Source organism: Lynx rufus, unplaced genomic scaffold, assembly GCF_022079265.1.
Source record: "Lynx rufus isolate CCGP_SWC_20201006 ecotype Redwood Valley unplaced genomic scaffold, mLynRuf1.p SCAF_7, whole genome shotgun sequence".
NCBI lineage: Eukaryota > Metazoa > Chordata > Mammalia > Carnivora > Felidae > Lynx > Lynx rufus.
Window position 1 is genome coordinate 72,068,853 of NW_025814889.1, and position 26,479 is coordinate 72,095,331.

General features: G+C 37.4%; 1 protein-coding gene across 1 annotated transcript in view; it reads right to left on the reverse strand.

The window, feature by feature from the left end:
• The window catches only part of NELL2 (neural EGFL like 2), a 363,516-nt gene that overhangs the window by 289,323 nt on the left and 47,714 nt on the right, over positions 1–26,479 (reverse strand). Inside the window, exon 3 of the mRNA XM_047066347.1 lies at positions 23,439–23,589. Coding sequence (XP_046922303.1) covers positions 23,439–23,589 — 151 coding nt within the window. The remainder of the gene's footprint in view (positions 1–23,438; positions 23,590–26,479) is intronic.

Here is a 26,479-nt window from a genome sequence, read left to right on the forward strand (position 1 = left end):
GCAATCTTAAAAAAGAAAAACAAAGCTAAAGGCATCACAATAGCAGACTTCAAGTTATATTACAAAGCTGTAGTGATCAAAACATTATGGTACTGACCCAAAAACAGACACATAGATCAAAGGAGCAGAGTAGAAAACCCAGAAATGAAGCTACAATTATATGGTCAATTAATCTTCAACAAAGCAGGAAAGAATATCCAATGGGAAAATAAATAAAGGTCTGCTCAACAAATTGTGTTGGGAAAATTGGACAGCAAAAGAATGAAATTGGATCGCTTTCTTACACTACAAATTCAAAATGGATGTGAGACCTGAAACCATAAAAATCCTAGAAGACAACACAGGTAGTAACTTCTTTCACATGGGCCATAGCAACTCCTTTCTAAATATGTCCCCTGAGGCAAGAGAAATAAAAGCAAAAATAAACTATTGGGACTATATCAGAATAAAAAGCTTCTGCAGAGTGAAGGAGACAACCAACAAAACTAAACAGCAGCCTATGGAATAGGAGAATATATTTGCAAATTATATATCAGATAAAGGGTTAGTATCCAAAATATATAGTTTATAAAACTAAACACCCCCAAAATGAATAATCCAATTAAAAAATAATCAGAAGACATAAATAGACACTTTTCCAAAAAAGACATACAAATGGCCAACAGACACATGAAAAGATGTTCAACATCATATACTATCAGGGAAATTAAAATAAAAAACACAATAAGATGTCACCTCACACCTGTCAGAATGGCTAAAATCAACAACACAGGAAACAACAGGTATTGGTGAGGATGTGGAGAAAAAAGGAACCCTCTTGCCCTGTTGGTAGGAATGTAAATTGGTATAGCTGCTGTGGAAAACAGTATGGAGTTTCCTCAAAAAATTAAAAATAAAAATACATATGATCTAAAAATTGCACTAGTGGGTATTTACCCAAAGAGAATGAAAACATTAATTTTCACTAATGTTTATTGCAGCACTATTTACAATAGGCAAATTATGGAAGTAGCTCAAGTGTCCATCGATAGATGAATGAATAAAGAAGAGGTGGTATACACACACACACACACACACACACACACACACACACACACACTGGAATATCACACAGCCACAAAAAATGAGATCTTGCCATTTGAGACAATAGATGGTATTATGCTAAATGAAATAGATCAGACAAAAATAAATACCATATAATTTCATTTATATATGCAATCTAAAAAAACACAAATGAATGAACAAAAAAACTGAAACAGACCCATACAGAGAACAAACTGACAGTGGCCAGGGGGAAAATGGTAGGGGGATAGGCAAAATGGATGAAAGGGAATAGGAGGTACAGGTTTCCAGTTATAGAACGAATAAGACACAGGAATGAAAGGTGCAGCATAGGGAACACAGTTAGTAGTACTGTAATAGCATTATACGGTTCTGGATGGTAGCTAGACTTGTGGTGAGTATAGCATAACATAGAGCCCTGTGGAAAACTATGTTGTACACCTGAAACTAATGTAAATTGTGTGTCAACTCTACTTCAATGTAAAAATAAAAGGCATATAAAGCATGACTATTATTCTCCACTGAGTTACTCCAGTTCTCTACAGAGAGAAAGTGAAATGAATTATCACTGAATCTGGGAAACCATCTGTGATAGATGTTATCGGTCAAACAAAGTTCAAAAAATATAGAAATTATATTTTAGGGGCGCCTGGGTGGCTCAGTCGGTTGAGTGTCTGACTTCGGCTCAGGTCATGATCTCACTGTTCGTGAGTTCGAGCCTCGTGTCGGGCTCTGTGCTGACAGCTCAAGGCCTGGAGCCTGCTTCGGATTCTGTGTCTCCCTCTCTGCTCCTCCCCTGCTCATACTCTGTGTCTCTCTCAAAAATAAATAAATATTAAAAAAAAAGAAATTATATTTTATACATCCAATTTTCATAACACCTTCAATCTGGTATGAAAGGACCAAAAAATAACATGCTCATTGAGGAATCATGAAATTAATTAATCATTTAATTAATGATAATTATGATAGTACATAACATACTATGCATTTAATTTTACATTAAAATATGGTTAATCTGTCACTTTTTAATTTCTCATTTGGTTATTCAAATCAAGCTCTTCTGTGAAAAAAATAAAACTCACCCTTTCTGTCTAGTTTTACCTATTAAAATGGTTTAAGCCACCTCTGCTTGAAGGAAAGAACCTGGTGATCTCTTAAAATCCAGTGTCATAAATGAAATATCATTGTGGTTTTAGATTCATTGAAATTGCGTGTGTGTGTGTGTGTGTGTGTGTGTGTGTGTGTGTGTGTGTGTTCCCAGGAGAATATATGAATGTTTTCCCTCAATTTCGAGACACTGTGGCTTAACAAGAATATTGAGGCGTGCAAACAATTGCATTATGGCAAAGACCAACAAACAATATTTTTGGAAGAAAATTATATCCCCACGTTGGTAACTTTTCATCTTCACCTTCACCTAAAAAATGACTCATGATGCGTTTAGGAATACATCCATCTGGGGTGACAAAGGGACTCCCAAAAACCCTCAATGCCCTATGATTTCATGCAGTATTTTATTCTGGTTCCAAACCTTCCTCTTAAGTTAACAACTTGCTTTCCTAAGGTCCTAAAAATCAATAGAAATTCTTAGGCCAAAGGAGGTTAGCCTGTATGGGAATTTTCGGCAGCTTTATATGTAACACATTCTGCAACTATAGGCGGACAATAAAGGAAAAGCATTGATGCATGTAAGACAGCTAGAAGTTCTAGGCAAGCTGTATTTGAAAGAAAGGAATTAGTCACAGGGGAGAGTAAGCTGTCAATGCTGCAGCATCTGTTTTCTGACATGCTTCATGGGTCATCATGTCTCCTCTATTGTTCAGAATAAATAAGAGCCAAGGAAGAAGGTAATAGGATTCATGGGTCACCCACTGGGGTGACATTTTGCTCCTAGTGAGCCTATTACCTCGAATTCCCAACTGAAATGAGTACAGCACACCCCTACCTAGAGAAAATAGAAGCGACCTGGCCCCAAATTCTGACTAATATGGAAATGCCAAAAAGGCAGAAATCTTATTTTTAAGTGTTAGCACAAACTTTTTATGGAGAGGCAATTAGAAAAATTAAAAGGCAAAATGTTTTCCCAGTGACACTGCCTGGCATTATGTATACTGTATCAACTTCAATGGGCCATGGTGGTACTGTTGAAATAAAAAAGTCAATTGTAAGGAAGAAAACTCCTGAATAAACATTTTTAGTATAGCAGAAAAGGCCCAACAGAGGAAAAAAAATCTATGAGTATTGTCTCCAAAACCAATATAAAGCAAGAATGCAAACCCTGCCAATAGAGTTCTTGGATTCTGAGGGAAGTAGAAAGACCATGGAACTGCTCTAAAACAAGCAGAGAATTGTCAAGTGGCCAGGAGAATGGGCTCTTGTGCCAGGCAGCCTAGTTCAAATGTTGATTCTGCTCCTTATTGTGACCTTGGACACTAGACTTAACCATTCAGGGCCCCATTTCCTTATCTGTAAAATAGGGATAATAATGGGGTAGGAAAAAGCTCCAAGACAGTGATAAGCATTTAATGAGATTAATCCATGCAAGGTGTTTAGAGGACTGCCTGACACAGTGTAGGAAGGTAATAAAGTGCTAATGTTTACAATGAAGAGAAAAATTCCAAGGCACCTAAGAAATCAGCGAACTAGGTGGGCGATTGGGTGGCTCAGTCGGTTGAGCATCCAACTTCGGCTCAGGTCGTGATCTCACGATTCATGGGTATGAGCCCCGTGTCTGGCTCTGTGCTGACAGCTCAGAGCCTGGAGCCTGCTTTGGATTCTGTGTCTCCTCTCTCTGCCCCTCCCCTGCTCGCACTCTGACTCTCTCTCTCAGAAATAAGTAAACATTAAAAAAAATTTTTTTTTCATTAAAAAAAAGGCGGGGGCACCTGGGTGGCTCAGTCGGTTGAGCTTCCGACGTCCGCCCAGGTCATGATCTTACAGTTGGTGAGTTCCAGCCCTGCGTCAGGCTCTGTGCTGACAGCTCAGAACCTGGAGCCTGCTTCAGATTCTGTGTCTCCCTCTCTCTGCCCATCCTCTGCTCATGCTCTGTCTCTCTCTCTCAAAAATAAATAAACATTAAAAAAAATTTTTTTAAAGGGGCGCCTGAGTGGCTCATTTGGTTAAGAGTCTGACTTCAGTTCAGGTCATGATCTCGTGGTTCGTGGGTTTGAGCCCCACATCAGGCTCTGTGCTGACAGCTCAGAGCCTGGAGACTGCCTCAGATTCTGTGTCTTCCTCTCTCTCTGCCCCTCCCCTGCTTGTGCTCTCTCTGTGTCTCTCAAAAATAAATAAACGTTTAAAAAAATTTTTTTAAATAAAAAACCGAAATCAGCCAACTAATACAAAACGTGACATTAGCAGATGCTCTGCACTTCTCGTTCTGTCATTCCACAAATATCTTTTAACCCTCTGTATGTCAGGCACAGTACCAGACACAGAGGACACTGGGGAAAAAGAAACAAAGGCTCTCAAAAAGCCTCCTATGTCATCATTTTTATTATTTTCCTGAATCAACACTCCCAGGATGATAATTTGCTATAAACGTAGGCCTTCCTTATTCATGTCTAGACTCCTATATTCTGCCAAAACGTTATTTTACATCACAGACGTTTTTCTACTGTGTTCATATTTATTAGTTCACATGTTCTGCATTATTGAATCTATTTAGAAATGGTGAACTTAAAAATTAGCATAATTTTTCTTAATGCAATTTAACAAACATCCTTTAATAGATCTTGAATTCTGACAAGTTAGAGGTTGGAAACATTTTGTCATATATTTATTTCAGTTACTGCTGATGAAAACAGTCATATTTATTTTTAAATGAAGAAAACATGCAATTTTAACCTGTTTGAAATGTCAAAAATGAAAAGCCAATAATCAGATGAAATAAAATGTTTGAAAAACCATTATAAATGGGATAGTCATAGAAGGCTACATGTAAGAGCTCATCAGCAAAATCTGCCTGTAACATATCTTATATACACTCCGATCTTGTTTTTATGAAAGTCTGTGATGTTTTAGTTCAATAAATGCAATATGATCTATAAAGCTATCAAGAGAAAGGTAGAAAAGTTAGGCAAATCACTGTTATGGAAGTAAGATGTTATTTTCTCTGAATTCCATTCAGTATAAATGAATAGTTTTCATTAAAGAAAAATACACTAGTTAATTTAAAGGTACCTTACATCATGAATGCTGATATGCACTTTAAATGAAATACAAAAAACTTTGCCCTATTTTTTAGGAATGTATTTTTACATGATATATATTAGTTTTTTATAATACTAGAAAATGAGTTTAAAAGTTAATATGAGTTTCAATTTTCAGTTTTGTCTTTTTATTCATGTGACTAAGAAGCAATACTTTATCATTCAGGTGGGCACAGTCAATAGATGTTAAGGACAGAGAGTAAAGGTCTGATAAGGAACAGCACATTGGAATAAAATTGGAGTATCTCCCCCATAAAATACTAATCAAAATCACAGGGGAAAAATATTGAAGAGCTGGCAGACCACCAATTTAACCAGGTGATCAAGGTTAACATCACCAGCAATAAAACAGATTGACAGTTTACCTTCAGATGTGGTGTACTGAGAAGAGTCAGCATCATTTCTGCAGTGTTCCCAGCAAGAATGTATAGCCTGAGTGATGAAGAAACATCAGATTGACCCAGGTTGAAGATGATCCTAAAAAATGTAATGCCTATACTTCTAAGACCATAAAGGATGTAAAAGACAGGAAAAAGACCAGAATTATTCCAGACTGAAGGAGATTATGAGATAGGACAACCAAATGTAACATGAGCTCTTGGACAGAATCCTGGATCAAGAAGGAAAATGAGATTGTTTAGATGGTTGGTGGAATTTGAACGGAGTATGAAGATTAGATGATATTGTGGTGTCAATGTTCATTTCTGGATCGGAAGGTTATATGTTGACTATATAGCAGAGTGTCCTTGTTTTGAGAAAACATACACCAAAATATTAAAAGTGATAGAGAATATTGTCAGTAAAAGGCACACTGGAGGGGTGCCTGGGTGATTCAGTCAGTCAAGCATCTGACTCTTAATTTCAGCTCAGGTCATGATCTCATGGTCGTGAGATCAAGCCCTGTGTTGTCTGCACTGTCAGTGCAAAGCCTACTTGGGATTCTCTCTCTCTCTCTCTCTCTCTCTCTCTCTCTCTGCCTCTCCCTATGCTGGCTTTCTCTCTCTCTCAAAATAAATAAATAAACTTTAAAAAAAAAAAGGCACACTGGAATAAAACATAGAGGGTGATGGAGCAAACGAACTAAAATATTACCAATTAGGAATCTGGTAAGAGGAGATGTGGGAGTTCTTTGTACTGTTGTAATTTTTCTTGTAGCTTTGAAATTATTTCAAAAAGATCTTTAATTAAAAGCAAATATTAACCTGGGAAAACTCTTGTATATATGATTGGCAGTAAGTTGACATCCTTTACATATAAAAAAAAAAATTCTTACAAATAAGCAAAAAAAAAAAAAAAGGCAAGATTCCCATATGAAAATAGGAAAGGATATTTACAATCATTTGTCAGATCAGATACACCAACAACTTAGTACTAAAAATATTAAAAATTTACAAATCCACTAATATTCAAAGAACAGTACATTTTAGAAATGATAGCAATTTCCCAGATGTCATATAAGCAGAAAGTATTTAAATATAATCCTCAATATTTCTAAAGTTTAAGTCGTTTGCAAAGTAAATTTTTTCTGTGTAGTTCACCCAAAAAACAAATTGCACTTCCCTTTTGGTGCTGTTTAGGGCATTTTTACTGGCAAAATTAAAGCTAATGTATTCAGTAATTCATGTAGTCGATGGCACATTCAGTATCTTCAATAATAATCAAACATAATTTTTATAATACCTAGAGTTTTTAAATAACCAAAGGTTAAAGTACAAAGGAAAGATGACAGCATGTCAATCGTCCTTTTTCAAAATGCTCAGTGGATAAAATCACCGAAGAGAAAAGGCAAAATATGAATGACTTTTATCCAGCTATTATGAAATACATCAATACATGGTTTCGACCACAAAAATAGAGTCCTCTCCAAGATCGATGGAATTCAAGTGTATACAACAGCAAGGAAAATAAGATTTCTTAAGTAATAAAGATAACATAAATTCCACTGTCAATAGGACATCAAAATAATAATTAGCATGGACATTTTGAAAAGGTACATGCTTCACCATCACTAAAGGACAAACAAAGCAAGTTACAAGTAAGCTGAATTCTATTTCCTGTCACTTGATAATAAACTGCAAAAGGATCATTATAGTTTTTTAAGTGAGCTCTTTGTAAAATAATTCAAAGTTATTGATCAAAGGCCTAAAGAGCATTTAGGAAGCTTTACACTGACATCAGAAGACAAAAAGGAGAAGAGTTTCAATGCTAAAGAATTAAAATACATTACAACAATCCCTCAACATTCATCTTGGAAAAGATCACTGAAATGTCATTGCATATCAATGTATGGCAGATTAAGAAAAGAGAATTAAATGAACTTTGATGGCACCTTGAAAATTTTCTTGTTATACTCTGACTTATATTCCAAGAATCCAACTTTCCCAGAGACAAAAGAAAAAGAAATATAAATATTATGAAAGATGTTACTTTTGATACGAACAGAATCCATTTTCCTGGTAATACTGTAATTTAGAAGTCTTTTAAAAATTAAAAAAAAATAATAGTAAAATAAAAATCCCATCAGACTTAGCAGTACAACCTATAAGGTTCCTAGGAATAAATCTAACAAAATATAAGTACGCCTTTTATGGAGATAATTATAAAACAGACAAAAGAAGATATGAAAAAAATGAAGAAGTAAGCCATATCCCTGGGTAAAAGAACTAACCACAATAAAAATGTTAACTCAATGTATATTAACCTATAAATGTGATATAATTTCAATACAAATACCAATGGGATTTTTTTTCACGGAACCTACAAAATTAATTCTAAAGTTTATATCAAAGAATAAAGTTTTAAACATAGCAAAAACTTCTGAATGAGAACAGAACCTGAACGGTTAGAAAAGTCCTATAAATCTGCAGTCATTGGACAAAGGCGGCTACATAAGTTGTTCCTGACTTCATTCACCCTCATAAAAACAAAACAAAACAAAACCAAAAAAAAAAAAAAAAAAAAAAAAACCCTAACAGCTATTCAAGAACAAGACACCACTGAGAGAATCCTGGAACACAGGATGAGGCTACACCTCAGAGACCAAGACAGATTGTATTAGAAGGGTGACAGAAGGAGGTACACATTGACTGTACTGTTCCTCCCTCAGACCAGCACAGCAACATGCAGGTCTCCCATGAGCTTCCAGTTTCTCCAATGGGAAAAGAGAATTCAGGGTAAAACCAGCACCCTCCCACAATTCAAATCACTTTGTGGGAACCCCTACCCTGATCTCACATCACGGAGATTACAGGGGAATCTATGGGACTCCACCAGGACTCTCACTCTGATGGAGATGAGGCAGGGGCTTGAAGCAACCTGTACACAGGTCTTAGCAGACTGAAGTCATATCTTCAGTGCCCAAGTAGTAATCCTGACCAACAACTTTGCTCATCTGCAAAACCTAGTTGAGGGTTCATTCTGACCAGGAAACCAGGTGGGGTACAGATCTCCCTGATTCAGGTCCTCAAATAAGGAGTTTTGCCAGGCATAGAGTCCAGTTTGCCCGTCCCGAGGCAAGAAGCTGAATTACAGCCCCACTCTCACTGTGGAGAATATCTTCCAGACCCATCTAACCAGAAGGGCTGACTACAACTCCTAGAAGCAGTGGAGCCCAGTGGCACTTGAGCCGAGAGGTGGGCAAGCAATGCTATCATGAGCAGGAAGCATTCCCATGCTATGCTTAGGCAGGGGGATTAATTCACAGCCAAGACTGAGAGTAGCTCCCAAACCCTCCCAACCAGAAAGCCTATTTGGGAAATTGAGAGTAGTTTGGAGTGGACCCTTCCCCTCCCTCCCACCCCCCCCCCCCAAAAAAAAAGAAGCTGAATCACAGCCCCATCTGCTATGGAGTCTGTCAGCCCCAGCTGACCAGAAAGTTTGGCAACAACTCCTGGAAATTGTGAAGCCCAGCAGCACTCAAGCTGAGAGGAGGGCAGGTAGAGACAAAAGCTTACAGAGCAAAGCTAGTGCCACTGTTTAGTCAAGGAACTTGGAGTGCAGATCAGCCTCAGTTAAAATAACAAAGAGCTTTACCAGCTTAAGAGTTGCTTCTTCCACTGACCCAGTGAGGGAATCTAATTCATAGCCCTGCTCATCACTGAGTAAAGCTTTCACCCTGTCCAACCAGGGAACCTAACCAGAATACATGAGAAACTGCATAGCCCATCCAATAGCCCCATGTATAGTAAGTACTGGGAAAGAGCACAGCCCATGGCTTCCTGCATCTGCAGAGCAAAACTGATGACCTCACTTTACTAGGGAATTCAGTGCACACTTCGGTTTGATTTGGGTCCCCAACAATGAGCTATATAGACCCTGGGTCCCACCCTGCTGCCCTGCCAGGGTAGAGAAGCTAATTCATAGCCCCATCTACAACTGAATATAGTAGCCAGTCCCAACCATCTAGAAAGCCTGACCAGAGAATTCAGGCAACCAGAGCCCATTCTACAGCCTCACTTTGATAGGGTACAAAGCCAGTAGTCTTATCGGACTGTTCTCTAGTCAGAGGTTCATCCCCAACCCCATCCTTAGAACTCTATCAGCTCCCCTGCCCCAAAATGGGCTGTAATAGCAGACCCCACATACCCAAAGACATTACCAGCAGACACATCCAGGAACCAAAACTGAGTGGATTGGTAAAGAACTGTCTCTGTCAAAGCAAACCTGTGAAGTCTGGAAGAGGGGCCTGATTACTCATATGCACAGATACTAACAAAGGAATCAAACATCACAAAAAAATCAGGTAAATATACTGCCCAAAGAAACTAGTAATGTTCCAATAACAGACTCTGAAGAAAGTGAGATCTATGAACTGCCAAAGAATTCAGAATACTTGTTTTAAGGAATTTGAGGGAGTACAAGAAAACACAGATAACTAAAAGAAGTTAGAAAAACAATGCAAGAACAAACTAAAAGTTTGACAAGGAAAAATCAACCATCAAAAAAGAAAAAAACAACTAGAGTTTAAAAATACAATAACTGAACTGAAGAATACAATAAAGAGTTTCAAAGCAGACTCAATCATGCAAAAGAAGAATCAGCTGGAAGATAGGACACTGGAAATTAACCAGTCAGTATAAGAAAAAAAAAAAGAAGGAAGGAAGGAAGGAAGGAAGGAAGGAAGGAAGGAAGGAACAAAGAAAGAAACAAAGAAAGAAAGAAAGAGAAAAAGAATAAAGAAAGCCTATGGAATATGCTGTTTTCAATTTTATACAGAATATTTAGAGTATTCTATTAAGGTTGTGAAACATAAAAAAAAGGAAGCCTATGGAAAGTATAGGACACAATAAAAAAGAAACAATATGCAGATTATGGGAATTCCAAAAGAAGAGAAAGCCCAATGCGGGGCTTGATCCCATGACCCTGGAATCATGATCTGAGCTGAAATAAAGAGTCGGATGCTCAACTGGCTGAGCTACTCAGGGACTCCAGAAATTATTTTTAAAGTAATAATGGCTGAAAACCACCCATATCTGGGGAGAAGTAAGAAGTGAGAGTAAGAGAACAAGAATTAACATCATAAAGACATTAAAAAGGTAGTGCCAATCTCACCAGTAATGGTAAATATATAGTCATAGATTCTGCAGTATAGTACTAAAGGTATAGTTCACTTACAACTTTAGTTTTAAGGCATAAGAAAATGAACCTAGTAAAAATAACCATAACTGCAGTAATCTGCTATTAGTTATACAATATAAAAACATGTAAACCATAGCAGCAACCATCTAAAAGATGAGGGGGAGGAGGAAGAGTGTAAAGTTTATGAATTCTATTGAAGTTAAGTTGTCAGTTTAAAATAGGTATTATAAATTTATTTTATGTCAGCCTCATGGTAACAAAGAAAAACCCAGTAGTAATTACACAAAAGAACACAATAAAGAAGTTAAAACATTCTGATACCAAAAGATACCAAAACACACAAAAAAACGACCAAAGGATAAGAAACAAGAAACAATGAATCTACAAAATAACCAGAAAACAATGAACAAAATGGTAATAGTAAGTCTTTAACCTATCAAAAATTACTTTAGGGGCGCCTGGGTGGCGCAGTCGGTTAAGCGTCCGACTTCAGCCAGGTCACGATCTCGCGGTCCGTGAGTTGGAGCCCCGCGTCGGGCTCTGGGCTGATGGCTCAGAGCCTGGAGCCTGTTTCCGACTCTGTGACTCCCTCTCTCTCTGCCCCTCCCCCGTTCATGCTCTGTCTCTCTCTGTCCCAAAAATAAATAAACGTTGAAAAAAAAAAAAAAAATAAACACAAAGTGAATTCACCAATTAAAAGATGTAAAATGGCTAGATGGATTAAAAAAAAAAAACAAGATCTGCCAATATGCTGCCTACAAAAGACTTTAGCCTTAAAAACACACAAAGACTGAGAGTGAAGAGATGGAAAAAGACATTTCAAGCAAATAGTGACCAACAAAATCAAGGGTGGCTATACTGATATCAGATAAAATTGACTTTAAACTAAAAAAGTAAAAATAGACCAAGAAGATCATTATATAATGACAAAGGTGTTAATACATCAAGAAGATGTAACAATTGTAAACATTTATGCATTCAACATTGGAGCACGTATATATTTACAACAAAAACTAACAGAGCTAAAAGGAAAAATAAACAGTAATAGAATAGTTAGGGACTTTAATACTCTACTCTCAACAATGGATAGATCATCCAGACAGAGAATCAACAAGGAAACAGTGGATTTGAACACTACAGACCAAATGGATTTAAACAATTACAGAATACTCTATCCAACAATAGCAGAATACACAGTCTTCTCAGAGAACACACGAAACATTTTCCAAGATAGACCATTTGATAGGCCATAAAACAGTCTAGGCATATTCAAGAAAATTGAAATCATCCCAGGTATCTTCTCTGAACACAATGGCATAAACTAGAAATCAATAAAAAGAGGAAAACTGGAAAATTCATGAACATATGGAAATTAAATAACATTATTCTGAACAACCAATAAAGAATAAATTAATGGGAAAATAAAATAGTTTTTTGAGACAAAACACAACATACCAGAACTTGTGAGATGCAGCAAAAGTAGTTCTAAGAGGGAAGTTCATAGCAGTAAATGCTTACATTAAGAAGCAAGAAAGATCACCCCCAACTGCACCCCCCAATAAAACAACCTAACTCTATACTTTAAGGAACTTGAAAAAGAAGAACTGAGCCCATGTTAAAAGAAGGAAGAAAATAATAGAATATCAAAAATAAATAAAATAGAGAACAGAGAAACAATAGAGAAAATTAACCAAACTAAGAGTTGGTTCCTTGAAAAGATAAACAAAATGTTTAAAAAACCTTTAGTTAGACTAACCAAAGAAAAAAACAGAGAAGACCCATATATATATGTATATATATACGTATATATATGGAGAATATATATATATATATGAAGACATTATAACAGACACTACAGAAATTCAAAGAATCAGAAAAAGCTACTGTGAACAACTATATATCAATGAACTGGAGAACCTAGAAGAAATGGAAAAATTCTTAGAAACATACAACCTACCAAGACTGAATTAGGAAAAACTAGAAAATCTGAATAGACCAATTATTAGTAACAAAATTGAATTAATAATAAAAAATCTTTCAATGAAGAAAAACCCAGGGCCAGACAGCTTCACTGGTGAATTTTACCAAATATTTAAAAGAATACCAATTCTTCTCAAACTGTTCGAAAAATTCGAAGATGAGGGTACACTCTCAAACTCATTTTACAAGGCTAGCATTATCCTGATACCAAAATCAGAAAAGGACACTACCAGAAGAGAAACTACAGGCTAATATCGCTGATGAATATAGATGCAAAGACTCTCAGCAAACCAATTTAGCAGCACATTAAAAGGATCATACACCACAATACAGTGGGATTTATTTGTGGGATGCAACATATGCAAATCAATCAATGTGATACATCACATTAATAGAATGTAAAAAGCCACAGGATAATCTCAATAGAAAAAGAAAAAGCATTTGACAAAATTCTGTATCTATTCATGATAAAAACTCAATAAATTTTGCATAGAAGGAAGATATCTCAACATAATAAAGGTTATAAGGCAAGCCCACAGCTAACATCAGTTAGCTGAAATTTTCTTCTTTTTCTTGAATTTTTGAATTGGCTTTCTCTTTTCTTCCTGGGAAGAGAAAATAACATATTCTGTCTTCACTATTTCATTAACATAATCCCACCCTTTAGAGATAGAAATTATTGGTTTGACTATGTATCAGTTAAGAAAATTTAGTACATCAAAATCGCCATTAAGACTTCAATGCAAATGAAAAACACTGGTGATATGGAGTTAATATCTTTATTACATGGAGCTTAGTTAAATCAAAAAGTGATTTATGTGAGTGGATAAGTGGTAGAAAAATAGCACACAGACTAATGAAACAGAGGAGAGAACCTAGAAATGATATTAAATATAAATATGAGATTGCATTTATGATAAAGAGTCACAAATGAAGAGAGGGAAAAATGTCAAATGATGTTGGAATGATTAGTTATCTGTGTAAAAAAATGTTTAGAGGGATGCCTGGGTGGCTTAGTTGGATAAGTGTCCGACTTCAGCTCAGGTCATGATCTTGCCATTCACGAGTTTGAGCCCTGCGTCAGGCTCTGTGCTGATAGCTCAGAGGCTGAAGCTTGCTTCCAATTCTGTGTCTCCCTCTCTCTGCCCCTCCCCCACTAGTGCTCTGTCTCTCGTGCTCTCTCTCTGTCTCAAAAAAAATAAACATTAAAAAAATCTTTTTAAATGTTTAGAGCTTCATTTTTTGCTTACACTAAAATAAATTTTAGATGTGTTCAAGCCTTATATGAAAATGAAACCATGAAAAACTTACTTTAATAAAAGAAGGCTACCTGACTTAAAGGCAATCAGGAAAAGTTACTATGCCCTAACATCTTGACATGTCAATATCTTCAAAAATAACATGAAGGGAAATAATGAAGATGCAAGTGTTGATTAAAGAAAAAAAGGAACTAAAATAATTTTCACTGTCCATTCCTGAGTGAGGAAATAATATTTAGAAAAATCTTTTAATCATTAGAAGTATTTTTTTAATGTCAGAAAAAAAAAACTAAAAAAAAAAAAGTAGCTAACTGATCATTAGTAGCTACATGGGCCAATTATTTCTAATGAACAATTAACCTTTACTACCACAGAAAAAGAAATAACATGGCAACATAGAAATGGGAAGCGTGCAAATATTCAAGCAGGAACACCAGGTCAATTTCCTAAAACATGGGAGGCTTGATCCTCAATAACATTTGCCTACACAACAGCCAAGTCACTGGTAGTCCAACATCTGGACTAAAGGGTAGATGCAAAGAGGCTATGAGATGGATGAAGCAGAAGGGTCTTCTTATATTGGTCTACGATATTTGGGGTCTGATAACCAGACAAGGCCAAATAGTATGGAGGGTTACAAATACCCCTGGTCCTCTGCATCTCTGCCTAAGGAGAGAAGTACCTGAAATGTGTGATGGGAATGGATAGAGATTGGCTAGTCCATGGTGGTGGCCGCAGCAGCAGCAACAGCCGATTGATTCACTCCTCAGCCCTGCAGAAACACTGGCATGCTAACAGGAAGGAAAATGGGGCCCCACTATTCCAGCATGAAAGGGAGGATTGTGCTCCAGGAAATAACCTCTGTATATTAAAATGTGTACTTCTTTCCATCACTTCACCTATGTGCAAATTTGGTACATACAAGAATACAAGAAATCCCCTTGCTTGCTGTCTTAACTTTAATTCCCTTTCTTTGATGAGCAGCTCACCATGCCTACTTGGTAATGACATACGCATGCTTAACCACATTCAAATATACACTGTAACTTTCCTAATAAGAGGGTATTAAAATACATATTAAAGGTGTAATTTTATTAGAGATAAATAATGATATAGAAATATACTTTAAGATAATCAAATATACAGTTGTTTTGTTAATTATGAAGAACTCGAGGTTTGAAATTTTAACTTACAAACCTGTTCTCTTTAACAATATTTACTAAGCAGTGTGCAACGAAAAAGTAGAGTGTAGTAGCTGTTACGCCAGTCTGTTAATTTTATCCATTATAAACAGTCATCTTTTAGTTCAGAACCATTAAGCCAAGCAAATATTGCCAGCAAGTTTAATTTTTACTTAGTAATGTCAAGAAAGAGAAATGGCTTAATACATGACAAGCACTCACAAATATGAAGATACATTTTATCAGCCTCATACATAAATACATTCTTACTCATCCAGAATGTATAATAATTAATACTAAGAGAGTAGAAAAAAATCTCATTTATTTCACCTCAAGTTCATTAATATAGAAGATGATGAAAACTACAAGACAGTTTTGTATTTATTTGCAAAGCTATTGCCACAAATTCTTCCTATGTATGCTATTTGCAAAGCATTCACAGTTAGAAGCACAAATACTGTTTGGATATGAAGAAAATTCCTAATAATGACCCAATGTTATAAAAGCCTAATTTATATATCTAAAGCCCAAGACTATCTTAAATAAAGAAGTATTATAAATTACAGAACATAATGTAGACGAGTGTACCTAATCTATACCAAGGAATAACAAAATAATTTTATTTATCCTGAAGAAACTACAGCTTTGTAAAACATGGAAGAAAAGAAGAGAGTCCTTTCACAACTTGGGGAAATTTTCTCATTTATTTTAACTTTTAAATTCACTTTGCTTTTCAATGAGCCTTTACTGTTTTCATATCTCTCTTCTAAATCTCCTGCATAAACAGCTAAGTGAATTAGTTATCTTGGAATTATTTCTCTATTCTTTATTTTTTTTTCCTTTGAAAATGCAATAGCCAGAAAACCATAATGATGAGAGAATTCTTTGATCTGCCTGAATGTCTTAATTCTTTCAGACATTAAGTGTCATACATCATTGTCTGTTGTTTTTAGGTAATGCTGATATTCGCTAAATATACCCAGAAATGGCTGAAGAGCCTACCAGCTTTTCACACTGCGCTCACAAAAAGTTTGCAGCCTAATTTTTAATATTAGCCCCTGCTTGAAAAACACTATTTGAAACCCCATTGAAATCTCAGGAGGCCAAGACTTTACTCACAGAACACCAGGACACTGCCATTGAGGTTCCCCACAGTTTCCTAATTATGTCACTCTGTTTGAAGCTGTGTTTCAGTACCAAGGTTTGACTTAAGCCCTCTCCCAGTTCTAAGATGTTGTGATGTCTGTCTTTCCTACTTCTGTCTTTCTGTTTGCTCACTTCAGATTCCTCAGAATCCAGAGTATGTCTATTAGTCTCAGATGTCCAAACTAACAAAGTTGTGTGATTAGGTTTCCAGCCTTAACGCAGTGGCTGAGATGTTTCTGTATAGCTCATTACAGGTGTCGCTATTCTCCAAGAACTTGACTTATAGCTGTTTCGAGGCAGTGACTGCCAGTTAGTGAAATTCTCACACTAGAGCTAATGACATTTCAGAATACTTTAGGCACCCTGCATCAATATAGCAATTTCAACATTCCCCAGATCCTTTGCCCTAGACTGATTAAAACTCTGTGATGTTATTGATGATTCCTGCCGCACTCCTGATGATCTTTCTCTTGATCTTTCACTCATGTCCTCATCCATCAAATATTTATTTAGCATGTAACTCAGTGACAGCATGGTACATCAAATGGGGTTTACAAGTATAATGCACAATCCTTTAACAGCAAAGAAAGAAAGAAAGAAAGAAAGAAAGAAAGAAAGACCTAATTAGGAACTGTTATAAACTACACATAATTTTATGCAAGCACACAAGTACACCTGGGCAGAGGATCAGAGAGCTGCATCCCAAAGAGTCAGGGTGGTTATCTCTAGATGTCAGGACTATAAAGTAGTGGTCCTTGTAAATGTTTAACAATTGGCTTTCTGTTCTCTAAAGAAATAATTCTAACATATTGGTTCATTTATCCACTCGTATAAGAAAGAAGAGAAATCTGAAAAAAGTTAAGACTTGTTGAAAAAACTAATATTTACCTATAAAAATACATTCAAAGGAAGAAAGCCTTGCTTTGTAGCATTTGCTGATTTCCACGCCATAAACACTCACATTGTGGCCTCCTTCCAGCTTCACAGTAATTAATGTCTGCTCGCTCACAAATCTTCAACTCCTGTAAGCCAGTCTGAACCCACTCCAGCACAACACTGATTGGCTAAGCTGAATTTTCTTTTTTACATCTTCCTTATTTTCAAAATGTCTTTAATTATAATAGTAGTTGCCTCCAGGGATAGAAAGTTGGTGTCTGGAGATAGGGACAGAGGTAGACTTTTTCTTCTCTATACCCTGCTGTGCCTTTTAAATTTTAAACCAGGAGATATATTACCAATTCAAAAAAACAATTACAACTTAAATTAAAAAATCCTCACTAAACACTTGTTACAATTGTGATCAAAGGCAGCAAATGACATTTTTAACCTCTGATATGCAATTAATACATATGCATATATATGAAACACATAACGATATAAGCCCAAAAAAGAGTGGCACAAATTTAAAAATTGCATTGGAGGCAAATGCAGGACGGAATTAATGTAAACTGGAAAGGTCAGTAAAAGCTTTATGGGGATGAGAGCAGAGTTCTGAAGTGTGAGGAGGATTTGGACAAGAAGAGGGAAAGGAAGGGGGTGACATACAGGTGACAAGCAGACTGGTCACCACGCTCGGCATTGACACTCCACTTTCCTTCATCTCAACCAGTGCCGGAGCTGCCGTTCCCACAGTTTCTATTTCTTAGGGACTTCTTCCTACTTAATTTGGCATCAGAGCAGGCTGTACGGCAGGTAGCCAGGTTCTCACTTCGATCAGCCCAAACAGCGATAAGATTGGAGTCAGGGACTAACGTAAGGGAAGAAGAAGTCGTTTCACATCATCGCTGACAGTAATATTAATGTTTATTTAGTAACTGGTCTGTAGTAGGCACCCTCCAGTGGGCTAACTCACAAAGCCTAATTCCGAGAAATAACTCAAGTTCTTGCTCTTGAGCTTTCCATCTGGCAGGCAAGAACATATGCTTAGATGAAGCACCGTGACCTCCCCCGACCAACCCCAAATGCATCTAGGGAGTTAGCTTCCCTCAGGGTGCAGAAGAGCTCTTCCGTGAACTAGGAAGGACCTTATGGAGAGCGGGACCTGCTCCTAATCACTGCCAGTGAAAGGATCAACTATTCACTGTGACAGGCATTTTTCAACATTGATCTGGTTTATAGCTAACCAACCAGTGGAGCACAAAAGTTCATTCACTTTATCCAGACACATATTTTGCAAACTAGTTCTTCTAAGTGGATTTTTTCATGGCATATGTAAGAATTTTTTTTTTAATTTTTTTTTAACGTTTATTTATTTTTGAGACAGAGAGAGACAGAGCATGAACGGGGGAGGGGCAGAGAGAGAGGGAGACACAGAATCGGAAGCAGGCTCCAGGCTCTGGGCCATCAGCCCAGAGCCCGACGCGGGGCTCGAACTCACGGGCCGTGAGATCGTGACCTGAGCTGAAGTCGGACGCTTAACCGACTGAGCCACCCAGGTGCCCCGCATATGTAAGAATTTGATTATCTCTATTTTAATTTGTATCCAATGATGGAATCATCCTTGGACATTAAAAAATAGACTACAAGTGAATATTTGTTGACATGGGAAAATTGTCAAGATATTTTGCTAAATTTTGAAAAGTACCTTGTAAAACATGTACAGTATGAATCAGTTTTTGAAATATTATATCTCTACCCTTAAGTAGACATTTATAACTGAAAATATTAGTAGAAACTATCCCCAGGTGGTAAAGTTACAGATGATTTTGACTTCCTTCTTTGTAATTTTCTTAATTTGTAAAATTTACTACAACTATCATAATATTTAAAATTTGTAGCATAATTAAAATTTCCACCTTCAATAGGATCCATTCATCAATATGTGAGCATAGAACCCACACTACTTCCTGAGGAAAAGCTTGGCCCTGCTCTTGAGAACTGCCTACTTCAGGAGGAAACGGGCATCTTCCATTCAGGTGTGTCCTTGTCAGGCTCCTCGGTTTTTACATAAAATGTCAGTCTTTCCTCCAACTTAATTGCTATTGCTGCTCAACACTTAATTCTCACTGAAGTGTCAACAAAGAATAGCTACAATTCAAGTATTTCTGAGAGAAGTCTAACTTGAATTCAGTATTATTCTCATGAGAAAAGCAATTTATATGGAATATTGCCTTAAGGACATGGCCTTTTATTAGAGTTTCACGTCAGAGGCACTATTGGAATTTTGAGCAGGAAAATTTGGCTGTACAGAACTTTCGTGCATACTACCAAGGGCCTCTGAGGGTACAGTACTGTTTCAAACACCTCCACACATTGATGCAAGTTCCTGGCATCTCTGTAGCTTTGCTTTTCCCTCAGTGCTTTATAGCACGATGCCACCAGCTGATATGAAGCCCTCTGGATTCATTTCTCTAAAGACACTCATTACATCTTGCATAAAAGGGCATAGGAGAAATATGTCTCTGGTCTCAGAACTAAGAACAATTGCATTATCTTAATCATCCGACTGGGTTTCTATTTTTCCTTTGCCCTGATTTTCATATTTCATTGTATTCTTATTTGTTGTCCTGTAGATAGCCCTATAAACCACGCTAATTTTTTTGTGAAGCAAATCAAAGAATAAATACGTAAGTGTTCATGATACGATGAAACTAAAAATAGGAGTCAGATTAAGACTAAGGAAAGAAAGAACTTCAGCAACACCACAGAAAAAAAACAAAACACACACCATAACACAAGATCTGTCAGGGTGCTAAAAGGTTAGGAGATATCACAGTATACTGGTGAAAACACCACATTCAAGAATCAGAGTAAGTGGATTTGGGTCCTGATTCTGTCACTAGCTAGCTAAGTGGTGCTATGGGAGCGGGGGAGAGGGGAATGGGCAGAAGAGAAGGAAGTCTAACACTAGACCCTGAGGGCTGGCAGGGCACTGAGGTTAAGCCGGCTGGCTCTGGAATCAGATTACCTGAGTTTAAACCCTACCCTCACTTACTCTTGGGAATCTTCAACAACGTAAGCTCTCTGGGTTTGTTCCCCCCCCTTTTTTTTTTCCAACAAAAGTTAATTTTATTTACTTTGAGAGAGAGAAATCCCATGTGTGGGCACGAGTAGGGAAGGGGCAAAGAGAGGAGAAGAGAGAGAATCCGAAGCAGGCTCCACGCTGCCAGTGCACAGCCCATCACGGGGCTCTGTCCCAGGAACCGTGGGATCAGGACCTGAGCCGAAACCAAGCTGGACGCTTAACCCACTGAGCCACCCAGGCGCCCCTGGGTTTGTTTTTCTTAACTGTAAAATATGAATGAGAATAGTGACTTTGTATGATTATGGCACTTTGTGGAATTTTTTTCTCTAGTGTTCTCAAGCACTTTATATGGATTTACAGATGAAGAACCTGAGGTACAGAAGAGTTAAGTATTTTCCACAAGGTCACAAGGCCAATAAGTGGTATTGCTATGCCTGGAATTCACGGAGTCCATCTCTAGACCCGCACACTTAACCACTGCCCAGTCCTGATGATAAAACGAGCTAATTCACAGCGCCTGGCACACGTAAGACTTTAATAACTGCTGGTTTACTAAACAAATAAAAAGAGCCTTGCAAACCTAAATGATCTTTTATATCCTAGAAAGATACACCATATCTCAAATATATTTGATACACCATATCTCAAATTTGTAGATGATATGATGAAAGAATGAGTAAGTAAAACAAGGAATTACAGAATTAATATTAAATTCAACAAGTATAACTGGAAAGCACAAGAGCTGAGCACAAAAATTTATGTATAAATATGTTCATCATGGTGTTATTATTAAAGTTAAAAAAGGAAATGAGTTAAATATCCAAAGTGAGGGGCAGATCAAATAAAATATGGCATATCTACATGCACAGACAAAAGAACTGGGTTAAAATATGGCAAATTTTAAACATTGGTCTCCTTTTGGTAAAATGATTTGTATGAGTTTTTCTATTTCTTTACAATTGTCTGCTTTTCAAATTTTCTACAATGAAAATATATTGCCATATTAATTAAAAAAAACAAATATTATCTTTCATTGAAATAACTCAATAAAAATTCCTACATGTTTTCGCAAATCTACTTCACAGGAAAAGTAAGAAAAAAAAAATCTGCCTGATGGCAAGTTATCCTTCCTCAGGTCCTTCACCAAGAATCTACCTGATGATGGTCGGGTATTTCGGTGGTCCATATACTTATTGTTTAAGATGCTAAAAAAATTTTTTTTCCCATACTATCTTAGTAAGTATGAGATTGAAAGTATACAGATTACAAGAAGTCTGTGCTGGTCAAACGTTTGTAGAGTTATTCATTATATTCAACTCCAGGGACCAACAAAAACATTGCCCATCTGGGATGCATATAGATGAGGGCAGTAGACCTCAAGAATTGCTGTCAATTAAGTCTAAAGAGGAGCAGATGGAGTACCCAGCGCTGGTTAGCCCTGAGACAAGAAGGGTAAGATGGGAGGCTGCAGTGACCATCATGGATGTAAGGATACGCCATCTGGAAGAAGGCTGGACGAGTTCCATGTCTCTACTAATGCGGTGGGGGGGGGGGGGGAGTTACAGGGCAGAAAAATCTAGTGCCCAAAACACAGGGGAAGTTTCTTTTAGCAAGCAGAAGTCATCAGCAATAAAACAAGCTGCTCTGTAAAGGAACAACATTCCTTTATTTTATGTGAATCATGTTGCCTAAAGCCCAAGTGAGATGGGCAAAGTCACAGTACTGTAATGTAAGCAAGGAGGTCTGATATCAATCACTTGAAGATCAGTCCTGTCCCTGGGACCAGAAACAGACCAACGGGAAAAGCCCTAGTGAACCCTTGGAAATGGGACCTGTCCCTTTCTTTCTGTGCCTTGAAGATCCTAAGCCAATTACCAGATAAATGTTATCATGGCATCCTCCTGTCAAACACAGGCCAGGACCTGGGAGGAAAGAAACCCAAGTAGGGGGTTATGCCAACCCTCTCGGACTATAGATGGAATAATGCGGGGCCTTGATGCCTTGAGAATAATGCAGGTAGAGTGTGATCAGGAACCTTGCTCTCTATGTCAACTTGCTGTATCTTGTTCACCACGTATATGTGCTTCTGTTTGCCCTTTAGTATTTCATAAAGATTTTCAAAGTCCCAGGCTACCTCATCCCTGGTAAGAGAAACCAAGAAAAGAGGTTTCTCCCCACACCTTAACAAGATCATAAAAGCCATGTATATATTTCGAACACTTATTAATCTTCACAACCACCCATGAAATAGGTACTATTACTCTCCCCATTTCACAGGTGAGGGAATTGTAGCACAGAAAGGCCGTGTGACTTGCTCAAGGTCCATAGGTAGTAAGTCATGGAGTAAGTATTCAAAATGGGAACACAAAGGAACTTGCATTGTCAGAACTGTGGTAATTCTTTCACTCAAGGGATCATTTAGAGCTGTTTGGTGTTATTCAGTAACAATCTATATATATGCCAAGCGTCATGAATGAGTTTCTCCTTCCTCCCACCCCCTCCTCCCCATTACTCCCACCAGCTCTCCCCTAATCATGCTTCCACACATGTGAGAGACTGGGAGATACTAGACAGAATTTTGATTCAAAACACATGCAAGAATACAGCTGTGACTGCTGCAGTCTAAGAGACACATCAAGAAAGAAGTTACCTGTCAGTGATGAAAATTATGACTTATTAAACTCAAACCCAGGCAACTTCCTAAAGAAACTAAATATCGTATTTTTGTGGCTAACTATTCACAAATTACAAAGAAGTATGTTCAGCTTTAACATTGAGGAAGATATCTCATGAGGAATTTAGTCATTAATAAGTGTGTCTCAGGAACAGTGATTTCTGTGTGCTTTTAGCAACATCAAAAGCACCAGCTAGCTTCTTTTGCATCTAGGCTGATTTCAATTACTTGTGTTTGTGATTTTGCATAATGTAGCAAAATTATTCTAGCTGTTTTATTCCAATCTTGTATATTGGATATCTTGATTTTGTTTACTTCTTTTGAATGTGTTCATTTAACCATATATAACGAAAAAACAAAAAACCCAGCAGCCACACTCACCTGTGATCCAAGTGGTGAATGGAGAGAATAACTCCAGAATTCAAGTGGGTCTGTTTCAGAGTCACTAAAACAGTAAATTCATGTTTATTTCTCAGCTTCTGAAAAAACTGTTCAGCTGTAGCAGTGGATGCTTTTATACTTCTGGGAGTATCTAAAAAAAGAAACATACATTAAATAGATTAGAATTTGGTTTAATAAAGTATCCTTTCCATGAAACATCTTTCAAAAAACATTATCAAGTAATAACTGATAAATACCAAGTTTCAGACTCCTTCAACAAGATTTTTTGCTACAGAGACACCTGGGTGGCTCAGTCGGTTAAGCATCCTACTCGGTTTTAGCTCATGTCACGATCCTATGGCTCATGAGTTCAAGCACCGAGGCTCTGTGCTGACAGCGCAGAGCCTGCTTGGGATTCTCTGTCTCCCTCTTTCTCTGTCCCTCCCCAACTCACTCTCTATCTCTGTCTAAATAAATAAATAAATATTTTTTTTAAAAAACTTTTTGCTACATATAACACAGGACAGTAAACCAATTACTGGACTCGTGTTACAGGAATTCTTTTTCTTTTTTTTTTTTTAATTTTTTTTTAAACTTTTTTTTAATTTATTTTTGAGACAGAGAGAGACAGATCATGAACGGGGGAGGGGCAGAGAGAGAGGGAGACACAGAATCGGAAGCAGGCTCCAGGCTCTGAGCCATTAGCCCAGAGCCCGACGCGGGGCTCGAACTCACAGACCGTTAGATTGTGACCTGAGCCGAAGTCTGACGCTTAACCGACTGAGCCACCCAGGCGCCCCTCAGGAATTCTTTTTCAAAAATGTCACCTCTGGGGCAAAGAATCAAAGGATTCTGCTTGAAGAAGTGTACTCCCAAGTTTTCTCCTTACACATACCCTATATTCTGGATACCACAGCCACATCAGTGTCAACAGTGAGCAAAAAGATGTACTTCATAGACTAGAACCTAAAAGACCATGTTAGAGCCATTTAGCTTTTCTGACGCCTCATGACAGAAAACTGGATTTAAATCTATGTGCCACCTTCCACATTGATATCCTTAGCCAGAAGGCGTGCTATAAATAGATTTTTTAAAAGATCATTGAAATTAGTCACTCTCAGCCTTCTGCGCAATGGATGAAACATTAAGATCAAATTGTCTTACCATGCTGTTGAAAGAAATACATAGAAATTAATTCCAATGTCCTCTTCTCCAGACTTAGAGAAAGCCTAGCCAAGGAAAGTATGCGTGGGAGAGCAGAAACTTTTACCCTACACTTCTACCTGGTTTAGTCCTGCACTCCAAGACCCAGGGAGTGGGACCCAGAGGCTATGGGGGCAATACAGATAGAAATGGATTTAGTGGGTAGGAAAAAACCATTATTCAAGCCATCTGCTAACTGAGCATAAGGCTCTCCTATTCATAGTGTGTGCAAAGGGTTGATGGGAGCCAGAAATACAGTTTTTGTTCTCAAATCATCCTCCTTGTTTCTATGCTTTAGACTAGGTAGACTAAGTAACTAGACTTACTTACTTTAGAGTAGGTAGTCTAGGTAACTACTAAGCAAGTAGATCTCAATGGAAAAACTACTGGCATTTAGAAAGAAAAACCCATCCTTGTGCAAAACTGTCCCATGCTTTGCAGAATATTTAACACCCCTGGTTCTGGCCCAGTGAATGCCAGTGGCACCCAACCCCCAATCACTGTGACAACCCAAAGCTTTCCCACACATTTCCAAGCATTTCCTCAGCAGCAGTGTAGCAGAAATCTTGTTGAGAACCACAACTTCAGTGAAAGAGTTTATAGGATTAATCTAAAATTCCATACCTTCCTAGCCCCACAAATTTATGGAATAAAAATGTACCCACATGATCTGTGCCCATCACTGGGAATGGACAGACATGGAGAAGCCCTCAAGATACCCACAAAGTAGTGGACAAGACAAATAATCCCAGTACAATGAAAGAAATGCTGTCATACAGGTAGGTACCAAGCGTGGATGGATCACAGATGTAAAAGTAGCCAACATCATGCGGAGGGAAAAATCTCATAAAACAGACGACACTTGATCTGGAGATCACCAGGTAGAAAAGAGAAAGAAAAGCATTCCAGTCATAGGAAGAGCTTGGGAACCAGCAGGAAGGTGTAAAAGGGATTTTTGCTCAAAGTTTTAGGAAAAATAAATTTCTTGCTTCAAAAAAGAAACTTCCTCAGTCCCATTGAATATTCACAATTCAAAAGTAGAACAATAATCTGCAATTTCTGCCATGGTCAACATAATAGTTTCTCCTCAAGCTCAATCAGGGATAAGATTGGCTGTGGAGGGGATTCCATACAATTCCTCCTAGCTCCAAAACTTTCCACTTCCTCAAGGAGGCATACAAAATGAAATTCCATGAGAATAATTCATCTAGTGTTAACTTTTTATCCACTCTAGTCACAAGTAAATCATTCCCAAACTTCATCACTTCATCTTAATTTGATAGATAAAAGCAAATTAAAATCAAATTATAAATATTTATTATGCTTCCCCCTCTTTCAACCAGGTAGAGCTTCAGCAGCACCCTTTGTCTTGCCTAGTAGGATGATAGATGGGGATGCAAATGAGAGAAGCAGAGAAAGGACTACACTGAATACAGAAAGGAAGATGAAACCCAGAGAGAGAGAGATCCAAAGATGTGGTGTGGAGAGCTTGAGCTCATCCAGTGACAGAAAAGAATTTAGAAATGCACCACAGCTGCCTTACAAGGTGAAACTTTTAAAAAAGAGATTCTTAATGAGGGTTTTTAGGAAGTTTTGTCATTTGGTATGCATAGAAAACCTTCACTAATCTCTATATTATCCTCTACTGCTTTTGGAGTCAGATTTGTGGGGAGAGTTGACAGACTGTCTTATTTGTGAGAGTTTTCTTTATTTTGTTTTCAGATGAAATGATATGTAAAGATTGACCTTAAGAGGAATAGAAGGATCTAAAAGAATGGATTACATTTGAGTATCATTAATAAAAATGTAAGACACCATGGTTGAAAACATGGTGAAGG